The sequence below is a fragment of the Brachycentrus maculatus genome, unplaced genomic scaffold (genome assembly GCF_059751285.1).
Source record: "Brachycentrus maculatus isolate JH-2025_06_01 unplaced genomic scaffold, ASM5975128v1 h1tg000574l, whole genome shotgun sequence".
NCBI lineage: Eukaryota > Metazoa > Arthropoda > Insecta > Trichoptera > Brachycentridae > Brachycentrus > Brachycentrus maculatus.
This window is the reverse complement of record NW_028281314.1, coordinates 104,100-129,095: the sequence shown is the minus strand read 5'-3', so window position 1 is coordinate 129,095 and position 24,996 is coordinate 104,100. Positions and strand designations below refer to the sequence as shown.

At 27.7% G+C, this 24,996-nt stretch overlaps 2 protein-coding genes across 3 annotated transcripts; both read left to right on the top strand.

Moving 5' to 3' along the window:
• The first annotated feature begins 16,024 nt into the window (after positions 1-16,024).
• Positions 16,025-20,138, top strand: LOC148301337 (uncharacterized). Its single transcript, XM_088273427.1, has 2 exons — positions 16,025-16,130; positions 19,064-20,138. Exon 2 carries the CDS (start codon positions 19,070-19,072, stop codon positions 19,502-19,504), a length of 435 nt encoding a protein of 144 aa, XP_088129553.1. The 5' UTR covers positions 16,025-16,130; positions 19,064-19,069; the 3' UTR covers positions 19,505-20,138.
• LOC148301336 (uncharacterized) lies at positions 16,025-23,993 on the top strand. 2 transcript variants are annotated; one of them, XM_088273426.1, is made up of 2 exons: positions 16,025-16,130; positions 22,985-23,993. In XM_088273426.1, the coding sequence occupies exon 2, from the start codon at positions 22,992-22,994 to the stop codon at positions 23,601-23,603; it is 612 nt and encodes a 203-aa protein (XP_088129552.1). In that variant the 5' UTR covers positions 16,025-16,130; positions 22,985-22,991; the 3' UTR covers positions 23,604-23,993. The 2 variants fall into 2 exon arrangements, with proteins under 2 accessions (XP_088129552.1, XP_088129551.1); XM_088273425.1 differs by lacking the exon at positions 16,025-16,130 and adding an exon at positions 21,238-21,344.
• Positions 23,994-24,996: the final 1,003 nt, after the last annotated feature.

Here is a 24,996-nt window from a genome sequence, read left to right as displayed (position 1 = left end):
AACAAGTAAGATTATCTAACGTAATTGTTAAAAATTTTATATTTCGTTTAAGGTATTTTTTTTATTCAATGGGGAAAAAAGATGCTTTCTATGTAAATACAATGTACATAAAAATCTATGTAATCGTTATACTTAAATATTACATTTTTGATACCGGAGTTTTGTGACAATGTGATAGTGCATGATTGGGTCGATGACAATGACTTAGAGAAAGATATATTAGTATTAAGATAAATGTGTAGACCTACATATCTAAAATTAAAACTAACTAACTTACTAACTAACCATCACGCCGATTCCCCGAAGGGGTAGGCAGAGAGAGTAGAGCGCCACACCACTCTGTCCTTGCAAACATTCTTCGCCTCTTCCACGTTCATCTCCTCATACATACCCGCCGATTGTTACGACTCCTAACCTGACCACTTTCAAGTATTTGGTATACCTGATCGTGCCATGTTTTTCTCGGTCTTCCTCTTCTTCTTTTCCCAATAATATTCGCCTCATAAATTTGTTTTACCGTTCTTTCCTCACTCATTCGTTCTACATGTCCAAACCATCTCAACACACCTTTCTTAATTTTATCGATAATGCTTATCTCAGCTTTGCATTCCTTCCTTATTTCACTATTCATCCTTCTTTTGCCAACTCCATGTTTCACTTCCATACATTAGAGTTGGAACCAGGACTCCGTTGTGCACTGCCAGTTTAGCTTCCGCTGATAGGTTTTTGTTTGCTATAACTGATTTCAGTGCACCATTCACTTTGTTCCCAGCATTCACTCTCTAAAATTATATTGTTTAAAATTAATTTAGCTATGGATATCCACCCAATCATTCTTTGTATTATGATGAATTATCCATTCAACTTGCGACTACTCATTAAAAACCTTTACATTAATGAAATTTTTTCTTTTCCTTCTTAATAGGGTTTAAAGCAAATAAAAACATGTTTTTTGTTATTCACAGAGTAGTCACAAACACAATTTCTCTGATGTACAGTTAAGATTTTCACTAAACTATTTATTAATCTTCGTATGCACATCGATATCGGTTTATAATAGGAAAAGTTGCACATTTTTTTAAATTCAAAATATTAACTGATATATAATTTACGAAATTGCAAAATGACATACGATAAATTAAAATGAATCAAATCATTCTTTATAAACAGTCTTTTCCTTTACTTTTTCTATACCATTGTAATAATTATATAATGTATAACACGTAAAAAGTTTTTTTTTTATCGTTGTAAGTACTAAGTACATATTTTTTTATTTCGTTAGGTTACTTTGAAACGACTTTTGTTAATTAAAAATTTCAAAAGAATGTTTAATGAGATTTTTTTTCAAATTATTCTAATGCTTTATAACAAAAAATCTTATCTGCAAATAACATTTAAATTCTTTACAAAAGACGGTTTATTTTACCATGGAGATTATCATTTTTTATTTATTTTGTCGATTTAAATACTCGTTGTTGTAAAATGTTCATAAATTTGTAAATATAACAAAAATTTATGACGTAATTCATTATTTAAAATTTTAATTATTTATATTTTACTCACTTCCTCAGACGTATCCATTTTTTTAGATTCCACACGTTTTCCTAAAATGCCAAAAAGTAGTTAAAAAAATTTACACAATACAACATTTAAAAAAAAACTTTGTTTTTCCCTACATATTTTTTTCTTCTATCGGCTTTCAGCGTAACATATATCATACATAAACTTCTTCTCAGCGCTAAGTTTTAAGTAAAGAAAAAAGTTTTCAATCGCTTAGCTTTTATAAAGAAATTAAAGATTTTGCGAGCAAAATGTGAGACTTATTTATGACCAGGCGTGAATAATCTTTGCATTTTTCAACATTCAAACTCCAGACATGATTTACAGCACCCTCTCTAATCTCCGCTAGATGGCAGTCAAATATCGATAATGCTATTATTTACTGAAAAAAAAACTAGAGAATGTTCGACGAAAACCTTATTTGAATACTTACTCATATAACAGATCAATACTCTGACCATTTGAAATATTGACAACACAATATTTCGTGAGCATACTGCGAAAACAGAAACGGAAAGAATGTTTGAAAAGATATGCACCTATATTTCCATTTATAGCTGTTTGAAACCAGGAATTTAAGTTATTAAATTTAATTTAAGGAATAAAAGTTGTTCTAAGCTGCTTGAAAGCAGAAATTTAATTGCGAAAAAAAAAATTATTAATAAAAATGGATATATATATATATATATATATATATTATATATATATATATATATATATATATATATATATATATATATATATATATATATATATATATATATATATAAATATATATATAAATATAAATATATATATATATATATATATATATATATATATATATATATATATATATATATATATATATATATATATATATATATATATATATATATATATATATATATATATAAATATACATATAAATATAAATATATATATATATATATATATATATATATATATATATATATATATATATATATATATATATATATATATATATATATATATATATATATATATATATATATATATATATATATATATATATATATATATATATATATATATATATATATATATATATATATATATATATATATATATATATATTTATATATATATATATATATATATATAAATATATATATAAATATGTAAGTATATATATATATATACATATATATATATGTATATATATATATATATATATATATATATATATAAATATATATTTATATATATATATATATATATATATATAATATATATATATATATATATATATATATATATATATATATATATATATATATATATATATATATATATATATATATATATATATTTATATATATATATATATTTATATATATATATATATATATTTATATATATATATATATATATATATATATATATATATATATATATATATATATATATATATATATATATATATATATATATATATATATATATATATATATATATATATATATATATATATATATATATATATTTATATATATATATATATATATATATATATATATATATAAATATATATATATATAAATATATATATATATATATATATATATAATATATATATATATATATATATATATATATATATATATATATATATATATATATCTATATATAGTAACCTATACAAGCAGGTATTTGTGCGTTGCATTGTTTCAATTGATTTTCTTTTAAATACTTACTATCGTTTACTTTAAATACTCACTACCAAATTGTTTGAGCATTAGTGTCATAGTTTCGAAAACTGTACATTAAAATTTTTTTACTCATACACAGTTTGTGTGTGATTTATATATGTACATACAAAAAGTCTACATTCTACTTAACCGGAGAGCATGTATGATTAGATGTATGGATGTGAAGGAAGCTAGGAATGTAAGTCAGGACAGACACATAACCCTGCAGTGAAACGGTGAGGCGTGATAAAAGTTCTAGTAGTACATAGTACATTTTATATATTCATACAAAAATCCTTTTAATTAGTCATTGGTGATTATATTCAATTGCGGTTTTCCTTCTTTACGTATTTCTCGTTTTCAATAAATGTACATAACATATTATTGTTCTGTTAATTCTATTGTTCTACTATAATAATAAAGGATTTCCAATACATGACAGAGCAATACCTACTTAAGTACTTATTGTCTCCCAATAACCTATATAAAGCGAAGTGGAATATGATCAAATATGGTACAGACATATTAATTCACATTAAATTCCTTAAAAAAAATATTTAAAAAAGTTTTACATATTTTCATAACTTTGAAATAATTTATTTTATTTAATTTTTCAAAATGTGTGCGGTGAAAACAATTTTAATTTATACCCACATTAAAAAATTTACTTACAACATTTTGAGTGTGTCCAAATACTTGTTCACAAAATCTGGATTATCTCCAATTACAGGAGTTATTTTCATATTATTTTTTGACATCTCATCAAAGATGAAGAAGAATATGGAAGTCTGAGCATTTACGGGGCTTACGACCGTCATAGGCTGGTTTAAGTGATCACTTTACACACGTGTAACATTCACCAATTCTACCCATTATTGACAACCACACTACTCAAATTCTTGGAAGTTCTATATAAGTTAATAATAAAAATGAAAATGGTATTTTCTGGCGTTTCTCATGTTTGTGATTATAATCCAGGATTCGGATCTCACTTACTAATATAAGAGTTTCTGCTTAATAAAAAGCTTCTTTACATCTCACCAATAGATGTCTCTAGTGAATTTCTAGTGATTCATGAACAAGGTTTCTAAATTGGTTCATATATACAGAACTTCCAAGAATTTGAGAACTTTTCATTAAACGACAATTCTTTTATATTCGCCACTGAACAAAATTTAAATTTCCTTAATAATTCATTAAAAAAAATACGAGTCGTATCAATCGTCAACATGAATAAATGCAGTGAGTATTTTGAGTAGTATTATTAAATAAAAGATTGATTCGATTTCTCCATTTATAAATCTAGATCACAATATATACCTAGTCAGGGGATCAGAAATAAATAAACTGAAAAAAGTGATTAGCCATATTTTCGCTTTTCTTTCCTTTGAATATGCTTCTTACCTTGTTTTTTTTTATATGCCTATTTACTTTACCCACTATTTGTTTTTTATGTTGCCCTGTGTTAGTTTAGTTTTATTTTGTATATTTTTTTTAACTTCCTTTTCTGTGTTTCTTTTCTTTGTTTTTTGTCCGAATCCGTAGTGTAATGGTCAGCACGCTCGGCTACCGTTCTGTAAGTCCCGGGTTCGATTCTCAGGGGGGGTCAAATAAATAGAAGTGATTTTTTTCACTGTTATATTTATTCGTTTTGTTTGTTATGTATACATTACTTTTTTATTGAATAAATTGAAATTGAAAATTAAATCTAATTCAATATTACCCTGGACTGGTACCTGAAGCGGAGGGCTGATCACCTTTCCTTCATGTGTAAACGATCAAGATAACACTGCGTTTATATGAAACAGTGCCCTATGCACCATTAGGGCGCGGATAAGGGTTTCATTCATTTCTGTGTTTCAGTCTTGTTAACCTTAATTAATCACATATCCCAAAATGAATAATGAAAAAAACCTATCAGGAATTATTATTGGCATGACTTATTTTTGTAATATGTTTTAAGCATTTATAATTATATAATAGTAAAAATCGAAAAAATATTTTATATTTTAACTCAATTAAACCCAATGTTTATCACCCGGTGACAAAACACACTGCTCACTTCAAATATGAACTTTCAACTGTTTTTTTTTTCATTTATGAAGAATCTGACATTATATTTGTTGAAAAAATACTGTATAATTTACAAACGAAACTAAAAATATGTCAATAAGACTTTCTTGTAAAATATTATAAATATTACAAATTATTTCAATACCGTAAAATTTTTCATAGATTATTAATACATATTTTTATATTTTCATGTGAATTTTTTTATATAAAATAAAAGATTAAATTTTAAAAAAAAATAAATTTACCATCTAAAATTCCTTTTTCATAAGTGACAAAATACGTTACCAGGCACTATTTTGTAAAAACGATATTTCAATCAAAACATTATTATTGTTTTTTTTAGAGAATAGAAAAAAAATGTCTCATGTGTTTTGTGTATTTGCAAATATTTCAATTTTCTCTACACAAGTAATTTATTTTGGATTAATTTATATTAAATACAATAAATAAATTATAAATTAAATTGTATGTAGACAATACCTATTTAAGTTATTTTTTAAAATAACAATGATGTATACTTACCGAAGAAACGGCGTCCATTTGATATGATTGAATAATTTTTGTAATATTAATATATCTAAGTGTGAAAAATATATTTTATCATGTACATTCTTTTAATATTTCTGTGATAGATGTGTTAATCCTGAATATTTAAGGATTATATTAGATTTTTAAGGGTAAATTGGACCATCCTGGACCATCCTGGACCTCCCAACACATTCCCTTCTTTGACGCGACGTCATCTATATCAAGCTGAAAAACATTATTAGAGCTACAAATTTACCAACGGCTACATTTTTTGACGTAAAATGGTCTGGTATTTTTTATTATTAAAAATGGTAGTATGAGTGGACTGAGAGAGAAAATCTTTTTTTAATAAACTGTTTAAAAATCATATCCCCGTATCTGCAAAAATGGTATCTTTTTATATGCTCGATACCTATTTTTCTTAATAATCTTGAAAAATAAAGCCATCGTAATAATTATTGAAGTTGTGGTTCAGTGGTTTGTGTCGCAGAATCTGAGTCAGAAACTCAGGGTTCTACCTCATCTTGGCGAACTGGATTATCTTACAACCTTCCTGTAAATAGTAGGTACTAATTTGACATTTTCTTTGAAAAATAAGTGTTTTTAGTGAATAGTTTTTATTGGATGCAACGAGTGGTCGAATTTACTGTGTTAGCTGTATTATGAATCTCAATTTGAAATGTAAAATGTCAAAGTTTATGTAATTTATCAAAAGTACTAAAAAGTAATAATATGAATGATATATAGTAGAAAAAATTATAATTATTATTATATATACTACATAGTATAATTTTTAAAACTTTTAAATACAGGGATCCGTTTTTTGTTTGTTTGTTTATATGAAGTATTCGAAACAGTTATGGCATAATAAAAACTTCATTTTAAAATTATTTATTGATTTGCATTAACTTTTTTGAACATGTTCATATCAAAATTAAAATAAAACACCTGTATTATACCATTTTGAGTTTATTGATGTAAACACGACTAGTTTCGAGAACTACAGAAGTTCTTATAAACAAGTATTTTCACCTGTTAGGTGAAAACCTGTAGTTCTCAAATCTAGTCGTGTTGTCATTTATGTACTCAAAAGTGGTCTAAAACAAGTGTTTAATTTTTAAATTGATATGTTCTCATTCAATCATTGCATAACGCAATATTGTAAATAATTTCATGTACAATTTCAATTTGTCCATAAATATCGTAGCGATTACGATTCTTACAATACTTTAAAAACATATTTTTTATGCCATTTTATAATCACGATCAGAATAAATAAACAAATATTATTATTGCTTTTAAAATAAGATAAAATCAACTTCAAATGTAACATTACGTTTTGAAATTATTTTACTATTGAGGAAATATTTTTATATGGAATTTAATTACGACCATCGTCATGAAAAAAAATATCTTCAATGTACATAAAGATTAAAATATATTGTTTTACATGAAAATTATCCATATTTCTGTCATTAAAGTAAATGTAATAGAAATGTTTTTAATAAAAAAATAAATAAAAAACAATAAAATACAAATGTTTTTATTTTAAAATACTATGTGAGGACAAACTATAAACAATGTTTTGTTAGCCAGAATAAGTATGTAGATAATAAAAAATACGTAAAAGAATTTATATGTGTATTCACCTACGTCACACTTTGGGGTTAAGCGGGAAAAAAACCCGCACAAACTACAAATAATGCAAAGCAAAATAATTCACATTGTGGTGAACGCACAATGGTTGATGAGAATTACGACACCACATAAAATGCCTAGATCCCTTACGTGGTCGATTACAATGGAAGTTTTATTTTTGTTTTTTATTTGTTCGATATTTATTTATCAGACGTATTTTATTTAAAAAACGTTTTTAACTAGTGACGCTGTGCTTCTTCGAAAAAAGACTTACCTCTTGTGCTAGGAGAGGGACTTACACACAATGTTTGTTGATTTTGAAATGAAATGAAAAAAAATAAATGTTTTTATATTTTGCATTATTATTCAGTGATAATGTTAGTGAGATATATTTTTCAGGTGTTAAGTAACTGTGTTGTCCACCTTCGTGGTGAAATAGTTAGCGTGTTTAGCTACCATGCTTGAGGTCCAGAATTCCATTCACAGGGGGGGAGGCTGAAAATAAATATAAGTGATTAAATACTCTAATATTCCTTTAAAATCGACCGATCCCTGAAGCGTAGGAGTGATCGCCTTGCCCTCTCATATAAGTAACGATCAAGACAGCACTGCGTCGATATGATGCAGTTCCCTATGCTCCATTGTATTAAAAGCAGTGTTTCTCAGAACTCTAAGACAGATATTAAATAATAAACCTTTAAATCAAAGCGTACCTATTCTAGACTAAAATTTTATGTCAGTAATAGAATGATATACTTTAGGTGCCAATTTTTTAAACCTTCACCTAAAAAATTAAGTAAGCATTGTTGTTGTAATTAAATTATTTACCCACTTATTGTAACTTGGCAATACTTTTATACTAACCGCAAATTCGTCATCACATTACGCAGCATTTCCGATCAGATATTCGATGAATTGAAATTCCGAGAACAATCAAAACCCTTCAATAAGGTTTACGAGAGAAACTCTTGTTCTGATTAATAATATACTTGCGTGTAGATTATATACATATATATATATATATATATATATATATATATATATATATATATATATATATATATATATATATATATATATATACATATATATATATATATATATATATATATATATATATATATATATATATATATATATATATATATATATATATATATATGTATATGTATATATATGTATATATATGTATATATGTATATATATATATATATATATATATATATATATATATATATATATATATATATATATATATATATATATATATATATATATATATATATATATATATATATATATATATATATATATATATATATATATATATATATATATATATATATATATATATATATATATATATATATATATATATATATATATATATATATATATATATATATATATATATATATATATATGTATATGTTACCAATTTATTTTTAATGTTTTCACATACTTTTATATTTATATAAAAATTGGAAATATTAAACTTTTTTTCAGTCTGTTATTATTTATAGGAGTTAAGCACTGCACGAATGCATGTAAGTATATGATATACATATAAACTAGACACTAGTCCTCTAGAAGCAAACAAAACCTAAATAAACGAAGTTTAAAAAAATACTTGTGGAATAAAGGCAACAAATGTAAATGAACATTTCAGCTAAAACAAAATGTGGTATGAACTTTGGAACGAAAACATTTGAAAGGTTCTATTTTCGGCTAAAATAGATTACTCATTTTCTCTGACGACTACATTTCATTAAACCCACATGTATTCTTACTCTTCGTACACAATTTCATTGATGTTGTTGACCTTCAAAACAATGTGAGTACAAGTTTCTATTTATTTGTGGGGCAATTGTTTTTGGATAACAATAGCAAATGGAAAACTTTTTGAGGTATCTATGTTTTCAGGTTCGCTGTTATTATTATTGGATTTAAAAAATCGTTCACGTTAATGTCAGGAAAACGTTGGTAGTTTTCAAAGAATAAAACATATATTTTTGATGAACTCTCTTGGACCTTACAAAGAAATAATCTAAAGGGAAAAAAGCGTGTGCATTAAAATTTATATAAAAATTTCTTGGTTAATATGCACCACTAATTCTTTAAATATATATTGACACGTTTTATTATGCATTCAGCATATTTATAAAATGTAGTAAAATCATACACCGGTGTTTGAATACGATGCGAAATGTGACACGCATCAAAACACTTGTCCCAGTGGGTTTCAAAAATATTTACGAAGTGAAATTTCAATTAAAGATGGAAAAATATTACCAAAAATGTATGTTGAATCAATAAATAGGATATTTATTATACCTACAATATAACAAATAAGAAATAGTAGCAACAGCACAGTCTTTCTCTTACATGATAAGTATGTTCGTCTCTCCAGTAAATTTTATTAGGTGGACTTCGTACTTGTTATAATTCAACTAACCTGCAATGTGTACTATTTTTTCTCTATTAAGGTATTCGATAACTTGCATTTACTCATAAAAATAGCAACAGTATATGCACCATAATATTACCACGTGCAAATGAACTATCTTTAATAACCTTAAAAACACGTCTAAAATATTTATTTCAATCGTTGAAACGAATTTTGGTTGTTGATAATATTAGGGTTAACATAACAGACAATTTATCTTCTTAACCTTTATTTTTGGCGTAGTATTATCTTGTTCGTTAATCAGGATTTTAATTTTTGTACGTGTCTATGATGATATTTAATAATTATGAGACTGAAAATTACTTATATTTGAATTTGGCTCCCTGGAAATCCAACCCGAGAACTCTAGTACAATAGCCAAACGCGCTTGCCACTATACTACGGAGGCGGATAATTAGTCCATCATATCATTTCAGACTCCCTCCTCCTCTTCTCTTTTCCATATTCCTTTCTTGATCCTACTCCCTCAACCTTCCTTTCCATCATCAATTAAAGTATTATTATACTAAAATTCCTCATACATTGTTTTATTTAACCATTTATGTGTACAAACGCTATCTAGACCAAAATAGCCATAAAAGGTTTAAAGCTTGACCACTACAACTAATCTGTTTTTAGTTTAAGAATATAACTTCATTTTAACAAACTACTAATATACTTAAAGCTTTGTACAATTAAAAAAATACATTTCTTGGAAACTGGATTTTTAATTGAAACCGTTATAATGAGAAACACGTTTCGAAGAATTTTATATCCCATAATTAACAATCAGTTGTAATATTGTATGACATTTGTCATTAAAAAAAACATATTTTATTACAAAATGTAGGACAAGGTTGAGTACTTAGAATTAACGATACATACATTTGTTATTTCATCACGAAATATTAGATAAAACTTTATCAATTAAATAATACTAAATAAAAAAGCGTATTTTTTCTTCTTCTTTCCTTGTTTTTTTTATTATTTTTAAATACATTATATAGTTTTATCTTTCATTTCATCTCTCATGCATTTTTTTAAATAAGTTTTTTCGACGTGTAATGCCTTATAATTGATGCATTACTAGGGTTAAACCTACAATGTACTACATACGTATTTAAATGACGTTCTGATGTAAAAACATGCAGTTTATTATCATCGTTAATAGAGCCCCGATTCCAACCCTAATGCATCACAACATGAAGTTGACAAAAGAAATATGAAAATAGACTGAATACAGTCTCGATGTATTCTATAAGAAAGGAAGAATATATGCTATGGACTAGAAATTCGATGGTACAAGTGGTATAAAAATCTCAAGGCAAACGATATTCGCCCACTATATGTTTAAGCTTAGTTTTTAGTAAAAAGAAAAAAAAGATCAAATTATCATGACATCAGTCTAGTAGTGAGAATGGAGCACATATACATATACATATACGTATGTTTATATATACTTATATAAGTATTTGTATTAATAATAAGCAAAAATTGCATATTATCGTCATGCAACAGATCGATATCGAATTAAATTTCAGAAACATTAAATTATAATAAAATATAACTCATTTTTCTTTTAGTACAATATTTAAGATTATATTTTTTCTACTGAAGTTAAGCTTACAAGTTGAAATAAAGTATCGATCAAAGTATCACCAAACCAAATTATGAACTTAAATTTTTTGTTTCAAAGGAGAAATTTGATTTTAAACTTCGATTCTCTTCATCAAGCTTTATTTGTTGAAAATTGAAAAGAGTAAAAAAAAAAATCTAAATAAAGGCAAGAATATAATATGGTGTTATATTTATAAAGTCGGAGATAGGTTGAATATATTGAAACAATAAAAACATTAAAACCAATAGTTGATATTTTTATTGTGTTTCAATTCTTTCGATTATGAAAACTACTATCACTTTCGACTCATGGGACAATTTTAACGAGTAAAATTGGTTTTTACTTGAGTACGCAATTCGCCTGTATGGCTGTTGCGATTAAAACCTCCTGAACTGGTTTGTTTTCTAAAGAAGGGCTATATTATTGTATAACATTGATTTCAACTCGTATATACGGTGTCTGAAAAACCATAGCTAGAAGCAAATTAAATTATAATGGCATACAATAAGGCGATAAAAATAAAAATAAAATTCAAAATAAATCACTGACCGATTTTTCAAATTCAGTCATATTTCTTTTTTCGGCTTTTAAAAAGAAACACTTTTCTGTATTTAAATAATTAAAAAAAATAATAAAAATTTACATCAAATGTCATATAATCCTGAAAAAATAGGTATTGGTTTAATGAACTTTAAAATTCTTTGAACGTAACCATTGAAATAAATCTTTGTCACTTCAGTGACAAAGATTTTATTTTATTTTATTATTACATTTTATTTTATTTGGTTTACCAAATAAATATAATTGAAGTAGATATTGTATTCAACAAAAGCAATACTAAGGCTGGTTTTCCATGCGCAAATCAAAGATTTAACGACTTTGCGTAGATAAATTTCACCTATGCACTGTAAAAAATAAATACACAAAATCGGTAACTACAACATCCAAACAACACGGATAAAAAACAGATTAAGAAAAACGAAAGAAAATGTAATTAAAAGTCGAAAAGTAAAGCAAAAATTACTTACCGACTTACATATATAACCTTCGTATGGAATCAAAGCCCAACAGTTACTAGATTACGTATTTCTCAACAATCCTGTTGTCTCGCTCCTCTGCGACGAACAACCGCATATGTGAGAGAGCAAAAAACAAAAATGAAATATTTCCGAAGTATTGCAACACAACCTTTACCAGCAATAATACAGGGCAAGACCGCTATATTGTGGGCCACATTACAATATTGTTGTGCTACTTGACCACACTGTAGCGACACGGTCAAATATCCAGGCAATACTTGTCTCCGATACATTGTGGTAAAATGCTGCTCGTTTAGTGACCATCTTATCAGTAGGGTAGACTGGGTACGGTTGAAACAAAGGACGGTTGAAACAGAGCAAATATCTTGCAAACCGTATGCGGTAGGGTGAAGGGTCCAAGGGACGAACAAAGTGGACAACAAGTTCAAACACAAATATCAGTGTTGCATCGCTCGCCGCACTGTGCAGTTGCTTGTAGGAGGTCCTATTGTATTTTGATAACCAAAAGTAAGTATTTTTGTTCTGAGAATTTTCCTTTTATTACGGTTTCTATTGAAACGATATTATTGAGTATGATTTCGTGTTTGAAATGAAACTTGTAGAACACGATATAGTGATTAGTTTTAATGTGCCATTATTGTTAACATTACTATTTTCTGTTTTCCACCTGAAGGAGGGGTTGGGGACGGTTGAAACATTTTTTGTGGGTACGGTTGAAACAACATATTTTTTCAGTTTTCCTGTTTTCTAGATGCCGAGAGTACGCGCAAGAAAGACTTCGAGAGGAGAGGTCGACTTGTCGAGGTATACATACGCTGATGAGGAGGTTAAAGCAGGAGATTCACTGCGAAAAGCGTCGGAAAAGCATGGATTAAACCACTGTTCGCTCATTAGATATATACGAAAGCGAGATGCATCTGGTGAAGAAGAAAATGGGATATGAACCTCACAACGAAGTTTTTAATAAAGAGCAGGAGCAGGAGCTTGCAAAATACTTGCTACTAAAAAAAACAGAGAAAGAAGAGATAAGAAAGGAGCATGAAATAAGGTTGAAACGGATGAAAACTAAGTAAGTGAAGAAAAGATTGGATGGAGGAAAAAGTAGAAGGATCGTTAAAGAAAAAAATAATCATAATACGCAACAGGAATCATCATCAAAAGAGGACGAGTGCTATTGTCTTGTTTGTCTGTCACTGTATTCAGAGAGCAGATCCGGTGAAAAGTGGATACAGTGCACCACTTGTAAACTGTGGGCTCAAGAAGACTGCACAAAAGGTGGTCTTAGCTATGTTTGCCACAATTGCGACTCGGAATGATCCCAAAGCTAGATTTCCGCTTGATTTATGACTAATCAAAATGACAGAAGTGTTTCCTTTTAGTTTATTCACAGATTATTTTCGTTCGATTTGTTTTTTTTTTTAAATGCCATTGTTTTTAGTTGTTTTTGTTCATTACATATCTGTAGACTGATTAATATTGTTATGCGGTGCCATAATTATTTATAACACAAAAATAAATAATGAATAAAACGTCTTACAATATAAATATTGATTTATTTGCGTGTGTTTCAACTGACCCCAATCACTGTTTCAACTGCCCCTGGTATGGGGACGGTTGAAACAAATCGGATATATTTTTTATATTTGATCTGCCACTAAAAATAACACACCGGGTACTGAAATTATATTTCCCATTAGTAGACAGAAACACGCTCTTGTATTTAATGCATCTTCATCATCGCTTGACTTGTAAAGAGCAATACTATGGACAATATAAGCAAAATTGTTTCAACCGTACCCAGTCTACCCTACATTTAAACGATGTATCATCACTGAGATTTCCTATGCCGAGGTTAAATTATGTTTTGATTAAAAAAAAAGTCAATTCAAACCCTTATCCGCACCCCAGTGGTGCATAGGGCACTGCATTATACAAACAGTGTTATCTTGATCGTTAACACACGAAGGAAAGGTGATCAGCCCTCCGCTTCAGGTACCAGTCCAGGGTAATATTGAATAAATATTAGAGTGAAAAAATCACTTTTATCTATTTAACCCCCCCTGGGAATCGAATCCAGGACCTCCAGAACGGTAGCCGAGCGTGCTGACCATTACACTACGAATAATACTAATAATCTCTCTAATAATAATATCACTAATAATAATCTCTCTAAATGTTACTTACTTGTTTTTAGCCACTCGGTATAAATATGAAACGGTGAGTATAGATAGCGCTTGGAATTGTTCGGGTTTTTCCAGTGTCAGCGTTAAAGTAAATTCAAGCTAAGTGCTTTAGAAATAACATATAAAGTTGGTTTATCCACAAACAATGCGTATGAATATCGAACTACAAGGTGTAAAAAAAAATATTGATATAAAATACATATAAAAAAAACATTTAATTTTTAGAATACACAAATTTTTTTTAACTGTCTGGTATATTTTTTACTTTTTCTACTGATGATAACTTTTCTATTTTGGTAAAAAAAAAATACATTTTTCAAATATTTTTTTAATAAATATACGTTTAACTTAATCTTACCATTTTGGGCTTTTATAAAAAAAAATATTCATTAAACACACCGAAATACATTAATTTAAACTACAGTAATTCATATACATAGTTACATAAGCTAATAATAATCTTAAAATAATTTTTGAAAGCTTAGTACTTTTACTCTAAATTCACCCATTTAATGAAATCATTTATGTTTAAAGTATTGCTTTAATTCTCAGACTCTATTTATGCTAAAGGTCCCGGGTTCGATTCCCAGGGTAGTCAAAATAAATTTGAGTAATTTTTATTCTCAAACTTATTTTAAGTTACCCCGGCAAGAAGCGCACTCATGGAATTAATGATTAAGTTTTTTTTTATCAAATTTATTTTAAGTAATAACACGTAAAGCCTCTTGTTTTAGAAGCTTGTCTGCCTAATAGATAATAGAATAATAAGGATAGGGAAGGTAAATATGTATAAAAAATATATCAAAAACACTCGACCAATAATCCTTTCTTGAATTAATTTTGCAACTGGCGTAAATCGAACCCGCGACGCCAGTTTCGCAGTCGCAGTCGGGCTTCTACCCAACTACGCTACAGCGCCTGCCAGCCTTTAGATAATTTTGCTAATAATTTAATTTAATAACTGCATCGATACTACGCAGTTCCCTATGCACTATTGGGTATAGGTTAAAGTTAGAAAACAAATAAGAATATTGAGGTATTGATTTTATGACCACACTGTAAAATTTCATGTCTTTATTTTATTATATTCATATCGCAACAAGCTTCTCCTTTTGACGTATTAACGAATTTCCCAGATGATCTGAAACTTTTGATGCGTTGTGCACTTTTGTGAATGAATCATTTTCGCTTTCTTATATAAAACTGTCGTTGTGACACGGCAACTTAGTTTCAAGTTTGAAAGCGCCTCGCAAACACGTTTAGTGCACACAAGTGAATATCCCGACAGTTTGGTGCATTGTTTGTTTTTATCCAGCACAAAAATCCTATCTGGTTGGTTTTAGTTTTTTCTCTTAAAGTGTCATTATAAACGGTTCATGTTATTATTCGTACATTGTGGTAAGATAAGGCGTGAAATAAAAACATTCGTCACACCTCTGATAACACATTATAATACTCGTACAATCGCTCATTATTATTATATGAATTCAAACAGATGAATAAATTATTAGTAAATTTTATAATAAGCGTTAGTCGGGAAAAATCCTTAGCTTAGCTATGACTTAAAATACTTTTTTCTCATTTCAAGTACTTATTATTTAAATATTATTTTTTTTACCTTATTTATTTATAACAAAAAGCAAGTACTTGTTACTACAAAATACTGTATATATATATATATATATATATATATATATATATATATATATATATATATATATATATATATATATATATATATATATATATATATATATATATATATAAATATATATATATATATATATATATATATATATATATATATATATATATATATATATATATATATATATATATATATATATATATATATATATATATATATATATATATATATATATATATATATATATATATATACTTAAACGTATTCTTGATTTATAAATATCATTTTTATCTTTAATTAAAGGTATTTAAAAATAAAATAAAAAATCATTGTGATGTACCTGTGATCTTTAATAAAATGATGGAATAACACAGCGTATAAAGAAAATGCTTAAACCAGTCAATTACAGGTCGTAATCCCTGTAAATACACGCACTTCCATATTCCCTTTCAAAATGTTTATTTGACTCTCTTGAGATATCTGTTATACCTTTTTATATAATATATTCATGGATTCTCCGATTTTAATGGTTATTTAAACATGTGTGATTTCACATATTTTACGAAGGTGCAAAATTAGTATTATATTAATATTTTCAATAAAGCAATACATACAAGAAACATCTTACAATATTTGGATATTTGCATATCTTTTAATAAACATAATTAAATCATTATGTAACACAATTTTTTTTAAATAATTTTATTAGTTTTTAGTTTAAATACCTTGCTAATCGATTTGCAATACTAAAAATTACATTTTTAATTAGTGCTTTTAATCAGTTGTCATTAATATTTAAGTTATCATCAGATATAAAACTTTTTAATTATTTAGTTTTATTTCATGAATAATAATATAGAAAATCACCAATTAATTATTTCGTTTACCTTTGGTATTTAAAAATTAAAATATTAATTTTTAACAAATTAAAAGATATTAAAATATTTACATAAACAGACGCTCAGATAAATGTAATAATTTTAAGCGTAGAAAACCTGTTCTGCATGGGTGTATATTCAGATCTTTGCCAGCAAAAAAAGCAGTTCATATATTATATAACAATTGATTTTTCAGACAAAACAATGAATGTTTGTTTTTGTAGTATGAACGTTATAATGTCAAAATAAATGTTTGTAAGCTGGAAGCAATAATTTCGATTTGGGTTCCCAAATCGAAATTACTCTTTTTGAAGAGTCACACTCCTATACAGCTATAATTATAAATATGACAAGTTGAAAATATTTTGTTATAGTAGGATACAGCATTTTAAAATTTAAAAAAAAAAGTGTTTTGATTACACAATACAAAGTAAGGGAATATATACGTGTAAAAAGTGTTCACTAAAACCAACCTATGACAAGTCGTTAGTCCTGTAAACATATGACTTTTATATTCTTTTTCAAATAATTAGTAAAAGTGCCAAATGCTAATAAATCATATTTATTAAATGCTAATCAAAAATGACTCCTGGTGGAGATTTATGAACAAGGATTTTGACACACTTAAAATGTTGTAAATTGTGATTGTTTGTATGTGTTAGTGTTCCAGAGATCAATAAACTGTTTATGTATTATTCAGATATTTCTGCTGGCATAAGAATTTCATCACGTCTCTAAATAATTACTAATTTACTTGCTTAAACTTTACTTCATATAAAACGATTCTCTCGGTCCAACCTTATTGACATTCATTGTTATTCCCAACGAGTTCTTCGTTGACTTTACTTTTTATCAACAGAAACCTGTCTTTGTTTCTGTTTCACAGGGTTCTGCATTTACTTGAACCTTAAACAAGGTGATAAGTGTGGTCACCTGGTACCAGCATATTAAATATGTATTAAGATGATAAAAATGTTAAATCACACATTCATTTATGAGTATATACACTTATATAGTATATGTGTATATATATTTATATATATATATATATATATATATATATATATATATATATATATATATATATATATATATATATATATATGTATATATATATATATATATATATAAATATGTAAATATATATATATATATATATATATATATATATATATATATATATATATATATATATATATATATATATATATATATATATATAAATATATATAAATATATATAAATATATATATATATATATATATATATATATATATATATATATATATATATATATATATATATATATATATATATATATATATATATATATATATATATATATATATATATATACATACATTAACTCTTTATTTATTCTTGTTAAAAGTATGTGTAATAACAATAATGAAGATAAACTTGTTATTTATCTAACTTTAATGAAAACCAGTTTGAATTTAATTCCACTGTTAATTGATTCAGCTTTATCTTAGATGAAAACTACGTTTTAAAGTCGTGTATTTTAAGTGGGTGGATAATATTATAACGGTTTTATAACTATGAAAAAAAAAACTTTTTGAAAAAGCCTAAAACTATATTATCCATTTTTTTTAAATAAGAACGGGAGAATCATTAATTTCCATGAATATACTTGTGTGTATGTCGAGATCTTAAACTAAAAAACATTTTCTTGTGTTAATTATGTACAGTTGGAATGATTTTTTTCTTTTTGGTTTCAGAAAATCATGAAGGCCTTTTACGTCATAGCGTTCCTTACTGTTACGTCAACAATTAAAGCCCAGCGTCCATTTTACGCTGGTCTTCGACCGATCGGGTACCCGGAACTGGCCGACAGATTCAAGCCCGCCGAAGATGCAGAGACATCCACTGTCAACCTTGTCAACCGCCTGGGAGAAGATGGACAACCCATCACGACCACGACAGTCAGACTGCCCGTAGACGCACTGGGAGACAAAAACCTCGTGGACAGGATCAGCAAATGGCCCGTGGACAAGCAACCTTACTGGTATCTGAATTGGCAACTAATCGAGGAACACAGGCGACAAAGACCAACTCTTACACAGAACGCACCTGTTCTCGGAAATAATGCCAGGTCTTCATTTATCAGCAATGATGCGACACCTTCTTTCAACGATAGAAGTTTTCTTTTTAAGAAGTAAACTGTTAGTTGACTGTAACGTGGTATCATAATAAGTATTTTATACATATGATCTTGTGAAAAGATTGTTAAAGTTATTTTATGTTTAAGAACCTAAAACTTTTATATAGATTTCTTGTTTTATTTGTAGAACTCCATTTTAATTTACATTTTTTTAATACCAAAATCAAACACTGATTTTTAGAGTCCAAATTATATTGAAATATTACCAAAAAAAAGAAATTTGTTGTAATTGTTTCGCCTTATTAATTCGCATTATCAAACTACTGTTTTCTATGACAGTATTTTGATAATGACAAAACAAGGTAAAATAATTGGTAACAAGGTAATTGTCACAAATGTGTTTTTAATAATAAAATACAATTAAGTAGATTGTAAAAATCAGTGTTTGATTTTAATATTTAAAAATAAAAACGTAAAAATTGTCAATACAGTTTTTTCAAACCATGGCAATCTGGAGAACTTTTTTCACGTGATTGTTAAAAAGTTTAATGATGTGTATGATAAAAAACCAACAAAAGTATTTTGATTTCAATGTATTACGTTAAAACATGTTATATTTTGAAATTTTTAAAAAACTATCGTACGAATATTGTGATTAATCAAGATTGTGATAAATATATGCTATTTTCTTACTTATGCGTAATTATTTCATCACCTCTAATACTTATCTAATATACTTTCAATCATATCCCACTCTTTACAACCTAGCCCTCTGCAAGAGGATGCCGTCTCAAATATATCCATAATCTTGGAGAAGAACCATCGAAGGCGCCTCAAAACCGACTTTTATAGATCCTTATTTTACCTCAACTATTGTTTCCATTCGACGACCGTACAATTATTTATTTTTGAAAATACATGATTATACTACTGAAATTATTTCGCCTTTGAAGTCAGACACTCCCTCCTTACACCCAATTACATTGAGTTGATTCCTTATAAATCTACGTTTAACGATGCTTCAGGCAAGTTACTATAAATAATAAAGTGACATGTCGCTCACTCCTTTCAACAACGTCATAAATCAAAAATCGTCAATTTTCAGTTGTGCATGTTTTCGGAATGCCCAAAAAATGTACTATATCCCAGCAAAAGCGGCATATTTTTAACTTAATATTTACCCACTACAGGGCAGAAAGTGTTGTTTTTGCATTTTGAAGAAAAGGTATTGCTTAATTATTTTTTTTAAATTTACTAAATATTTTTCATGTGGAGAAATGACCTTCAGGTTTTACCTAAAATGAACTGTTACACAGTAAAAAGTTTCATGAGTGGCTTGATATTTATTTTTAATACATTGTATTATATTTTTAAACTTTAAAAATGTTCTCCTGAAAAATCAAGTTTTTTTTTTAATTTATGGAGTTCTTTGAAAAAATTATGTAAAATAATTTTTTCAAAGAAAAATTTTCCACTGTAAATATGATTTTCCCTAACAAACATGCATTTTTAAATCGACCAAATAAAATTATTTAAAAATTAAATGAATAAATTATCCAGCGGTTAGTATTAACGGTTTTTATCAGGTTGATTTTGTTTGTGATCTATTCTTATTTTTTTTAAAAAAACCTGGTCGTGGATTGCTAAAAATTATTTAAAAACTAATTGAACAGCCTCCGCGTAAACGTTAAGAAAAATAGTGTCAAAGATTTGATAAACTTTATGACCAATATGACTTTATACAAGCTATTAATAATATAAACAAGCGTTATCATTTCGTTTTCCACTCTCAGTACAATTTTAAAAACCATCAAGATACTGTGTGTTTTAGAGAGTGATTTCTTAAAAAAAAACTTAACTATAATAGAGAGTTTAATCATTGGTTAATTATATTACTGGTATGTAGATATTTTGATGAAGTTACAATTTTGGCTATACGTATTAATTTTTACATTTTTCTCCATTTATACAATTTAAGTAAGAAAAAGAGGAAAGGATTTTTTAGAAGCCAATAGGTATTGTAAACGCAGTTTCCATTCTCTGGTCATATGCCGTTATTTCCAAAATGATTTTACTTTGATTTGGCCTTAATTTTATGGAACGACATGATGACTTCAACTATGAAAATGAAAAACATATACACATGTATAAGACCATTTTTGAGTTTATAATTTAAACACGACTAGTTTCGAGAGCTAAAAATGTTCTCATCAACGTGTGAAAATATAATATTTGAGTTTAGTAAAATTACACAACTGTCAATCAAATTTCGGTAAGGCAATACAATTGAAAACCAATCATATTTATTTATTTCGAAAGATATTTATATTTCAAGTTTTAAGATGTTTAAAACTGAAAATGAATTAAAAAACAACGATAAGGAACATTTTTCTATGGATTTAGCATTAACTTTGTGGAATAATACGGAAATATAAAACACTTGTAAAATACTACGGTTGAATTTACTACTATAAATGTTGAACCTTTTTCCGCCTCCGTAGTGTAATGGTCAGCATGCTCGGCTACCATTCTGGAGGTCCCAGGTTCGATTCCCTGGGGGGTTTAATAAATATAAGTGATTTTTTCACTATAATATTTATTCAATATTACACTGGACTGGTACCTGAAGTGGAGGGCTGATCACCTTTCCTTCATGTGTAAACGGTCGAGATAACACTGCGTTTATATGAAGCAGTGCCCTATGCACCATTGGGGTGCGGTAAGGGTTTTATTATTTTTATTAAATGTTGAACTTTTTTAGAATATAAACATATCACAGCTATTTTTCAGAATATAAACCTAATAACATACTGTTTAATAATTTTACTAATAATAATGTTATTTGAAAACTGTTAACAAAAATTCTTTAAATATCATTATTTGTCTTTCTTCGAGGCTTGACCTTTTGGTATTTTTATCTCGCACTTTCAGATATTTCAATGTTTGCATAATACATGCGAGGTATCACAACGCCATAAAAATGGCATCTGAAATGGTGGCAGATATTTCGGGAAGAAGTACGACCAGCACAGGGCATAAAAATTAAGATATATGCTTTGAATATCTATATTTATCTGCAAACGGTTAAAACAAATAAAAATCCTCTTGTGCCATCAGTTTTGTTGCTTGATATAGACTTTGCAATTTCATTAATTTTGTTTGTCTCTTAAAAATAAAATAAAATAACATAAATAAGATTACTTCAGAGTTATCCATCAATCTCAGTTTAAAACTAAAGGTTTTAATCCATATTATCATGAAGTAAACGATCACAAATGTAAAACTCGAGTATTCACCAAGGATAAGATTGTGACCTTTTAGAATTATTTAATGCTCGGTTTTAGCAAGGAAACATGAATTTTTTGAAGATTATAATTAAATGAGCCACACTTCCTAAAAATTGGTAGCGAAATGGAAAAACTCAACAAAAATACAACTTGCCTCTCTTGAAAATTTAACGTTTTGGATTTATGATTGTTGACCTCGCGCCTATAGACATGTAATTATATTCATAGCTATGTAATCATTTTATTTCCAGGAAAAAAATGAAGGTCACAGTTATCTTGATGTTTTGTGTCGTCGTTTCGATTGTAAATGCCCAGCGACCTTTCTACGCCGGAAACAAACCGATTGGATATCCCGAGCTTGCTGACAGATTCAAAGCTGACGAGGAAGAAGAACCGACCACTGTCAGTCTGGTCAATCGTTTGGGAGACGATGGACAACCTATACGCACCACAACCGTCAGGCTGCCTGTAGACGCTCTGGGAGACAGGGATCTGGTGGACAGAATAAGCAAGTGGCCTGTTGACAAGCAACCTTACTGGTATCTGAACTGGAGGCAAATCGAAGAACAGAGAAGGCAAAATCCATCGATTATACGAGACACTAATAGAAGGCAACCGGTTGAACAAGATCTAAGCAGAGGGGAACAAGTTGGCCAAAACACCAACAGAGGGCAACAGTTTGGGCAAGATAACAACAGAGGCCAACAAGTTGGACGAGAATGGAATAGAGAACAACCAATTGGGCAAGATAACAACAGAGGTCAACAAGTTGGACGAGAATGGAATAGAGAACAACCAATTGGGCAAGATACCAACAGAAGGCAACCGACAAGACAAGAAACTAACAGAAGGCAATCACTGACCAAGTAACAGAAGATATCTGATCAACGTACGCACCATTGAATTTAAAATATCTTATTCCTCATTATTTTCTACTGACTTCTTGACTGTATTCTTGAAGTCTTGAGAGTTGACATCGCTAACACCTAATAAAATGATCGTTTTGTTATCCACATATTGTAAATTGCAACACGTTGTAAGTTTTTAACACTCCATACATAAGCGATTCGCATGTGAAGCACTTATTTTATATCAACTCTTCTGGCATAAAAAATATCAACGAACAATGAAAAGTACAACCGTAAACTTGAAATAAAAAGATTGTTGTATTAATTTATATTATTCTTCTTGGAAAAACTATAATTTTTCACATGATTTAAACATAGTTTGAATATAAATAAATAAAAACTAAAAAATCTGGTAATAAAGTTTTAATTATCGCTGACCCTACCTTATATAAAAAAAAACTGTATCTAGTCAAACGCTTAAAAGAAATGCAAGGCAAACAATATATTTTCCATTTTCCATTCAACTTTTATTCATTCATGCATATGTATATGAGACGTAGATACTCTGTGAACGACCAGATCTTAACGATCCATATTGAAATATGGCCGAGAGATGCGCATCCTAGTTTCAAATTTCGGTCATGAACAAGTTGCGTTGAGATCCGTCGTTGAACGACGGCTCTACGGATCGCGTGGATTCGTGATGAAGTAAACATGAGAGCAGTACTTTTATATAAATTAAAAAAAAACATGATAAATCAGTACTTTAAATACACAGCTTTTCCATATTTTTATTTGTATTTTTTTTATATCTCAACATAGGTGAAGAAGAATATGGAAGTCTGGGCATTTACAGGGCTTACAACCATCATAGGCTTGGTTAAGTGATCACTTTACACAAGTGTGATTTTCACTATTTCCATCCATGATTGACAACCACATTAATCAAATTCTGTAGATATGTTGATCAAACTCGTAACACGGTATGCACGAGTTCATAATAGCCATCTATTGTGGAATGAGGAAAGCTTTTATTAAGCAGAGATTTTCCATTAGTATCAATATATCTAGAATTTATAAAAAATAGTGTAGCGGTTGTCAATCACGGGTAGAATTACTAAATGTTACACGTGTGTAAAGTTATCATTTTACCGAACCTATGACGGTCGTAAGTCCTGTTAATGCCCAGATTTCCATATTCTTCTTCATCTTTATTCAGATGTCTCCTATTGGAGATATATAACTCCTTATTGGAGATAATCCAGATTCTTGAAAAAATATTTGGACACTCAAAATGTTGTAGAAAATAAAATATTGTCAAGTATTATTAATAATTCTGAAAATATTTGTTGAGGTTCTGTTACCTAGAGGAATCTGACAACGCCATCCGCGAACAATGATGTATTATACTCAGA

Excerpts from the sequence above, each read along its gene's own strand:
- LOC148301337 (XM_088273427.1), top strand. The coding sequence starts at position 19,070 with ATGAAGGCCTTTTACGTCATAGCGTTCCTTACTGTTACGTCAACAATT.
- LOC148301336 (XM_088273426.1), top strand. The coding sequence starts at position 22,992 with ATGAAGGTCACAGTTATCTTGATGTTTTGTGTCGTCGTTTCGATTGTA.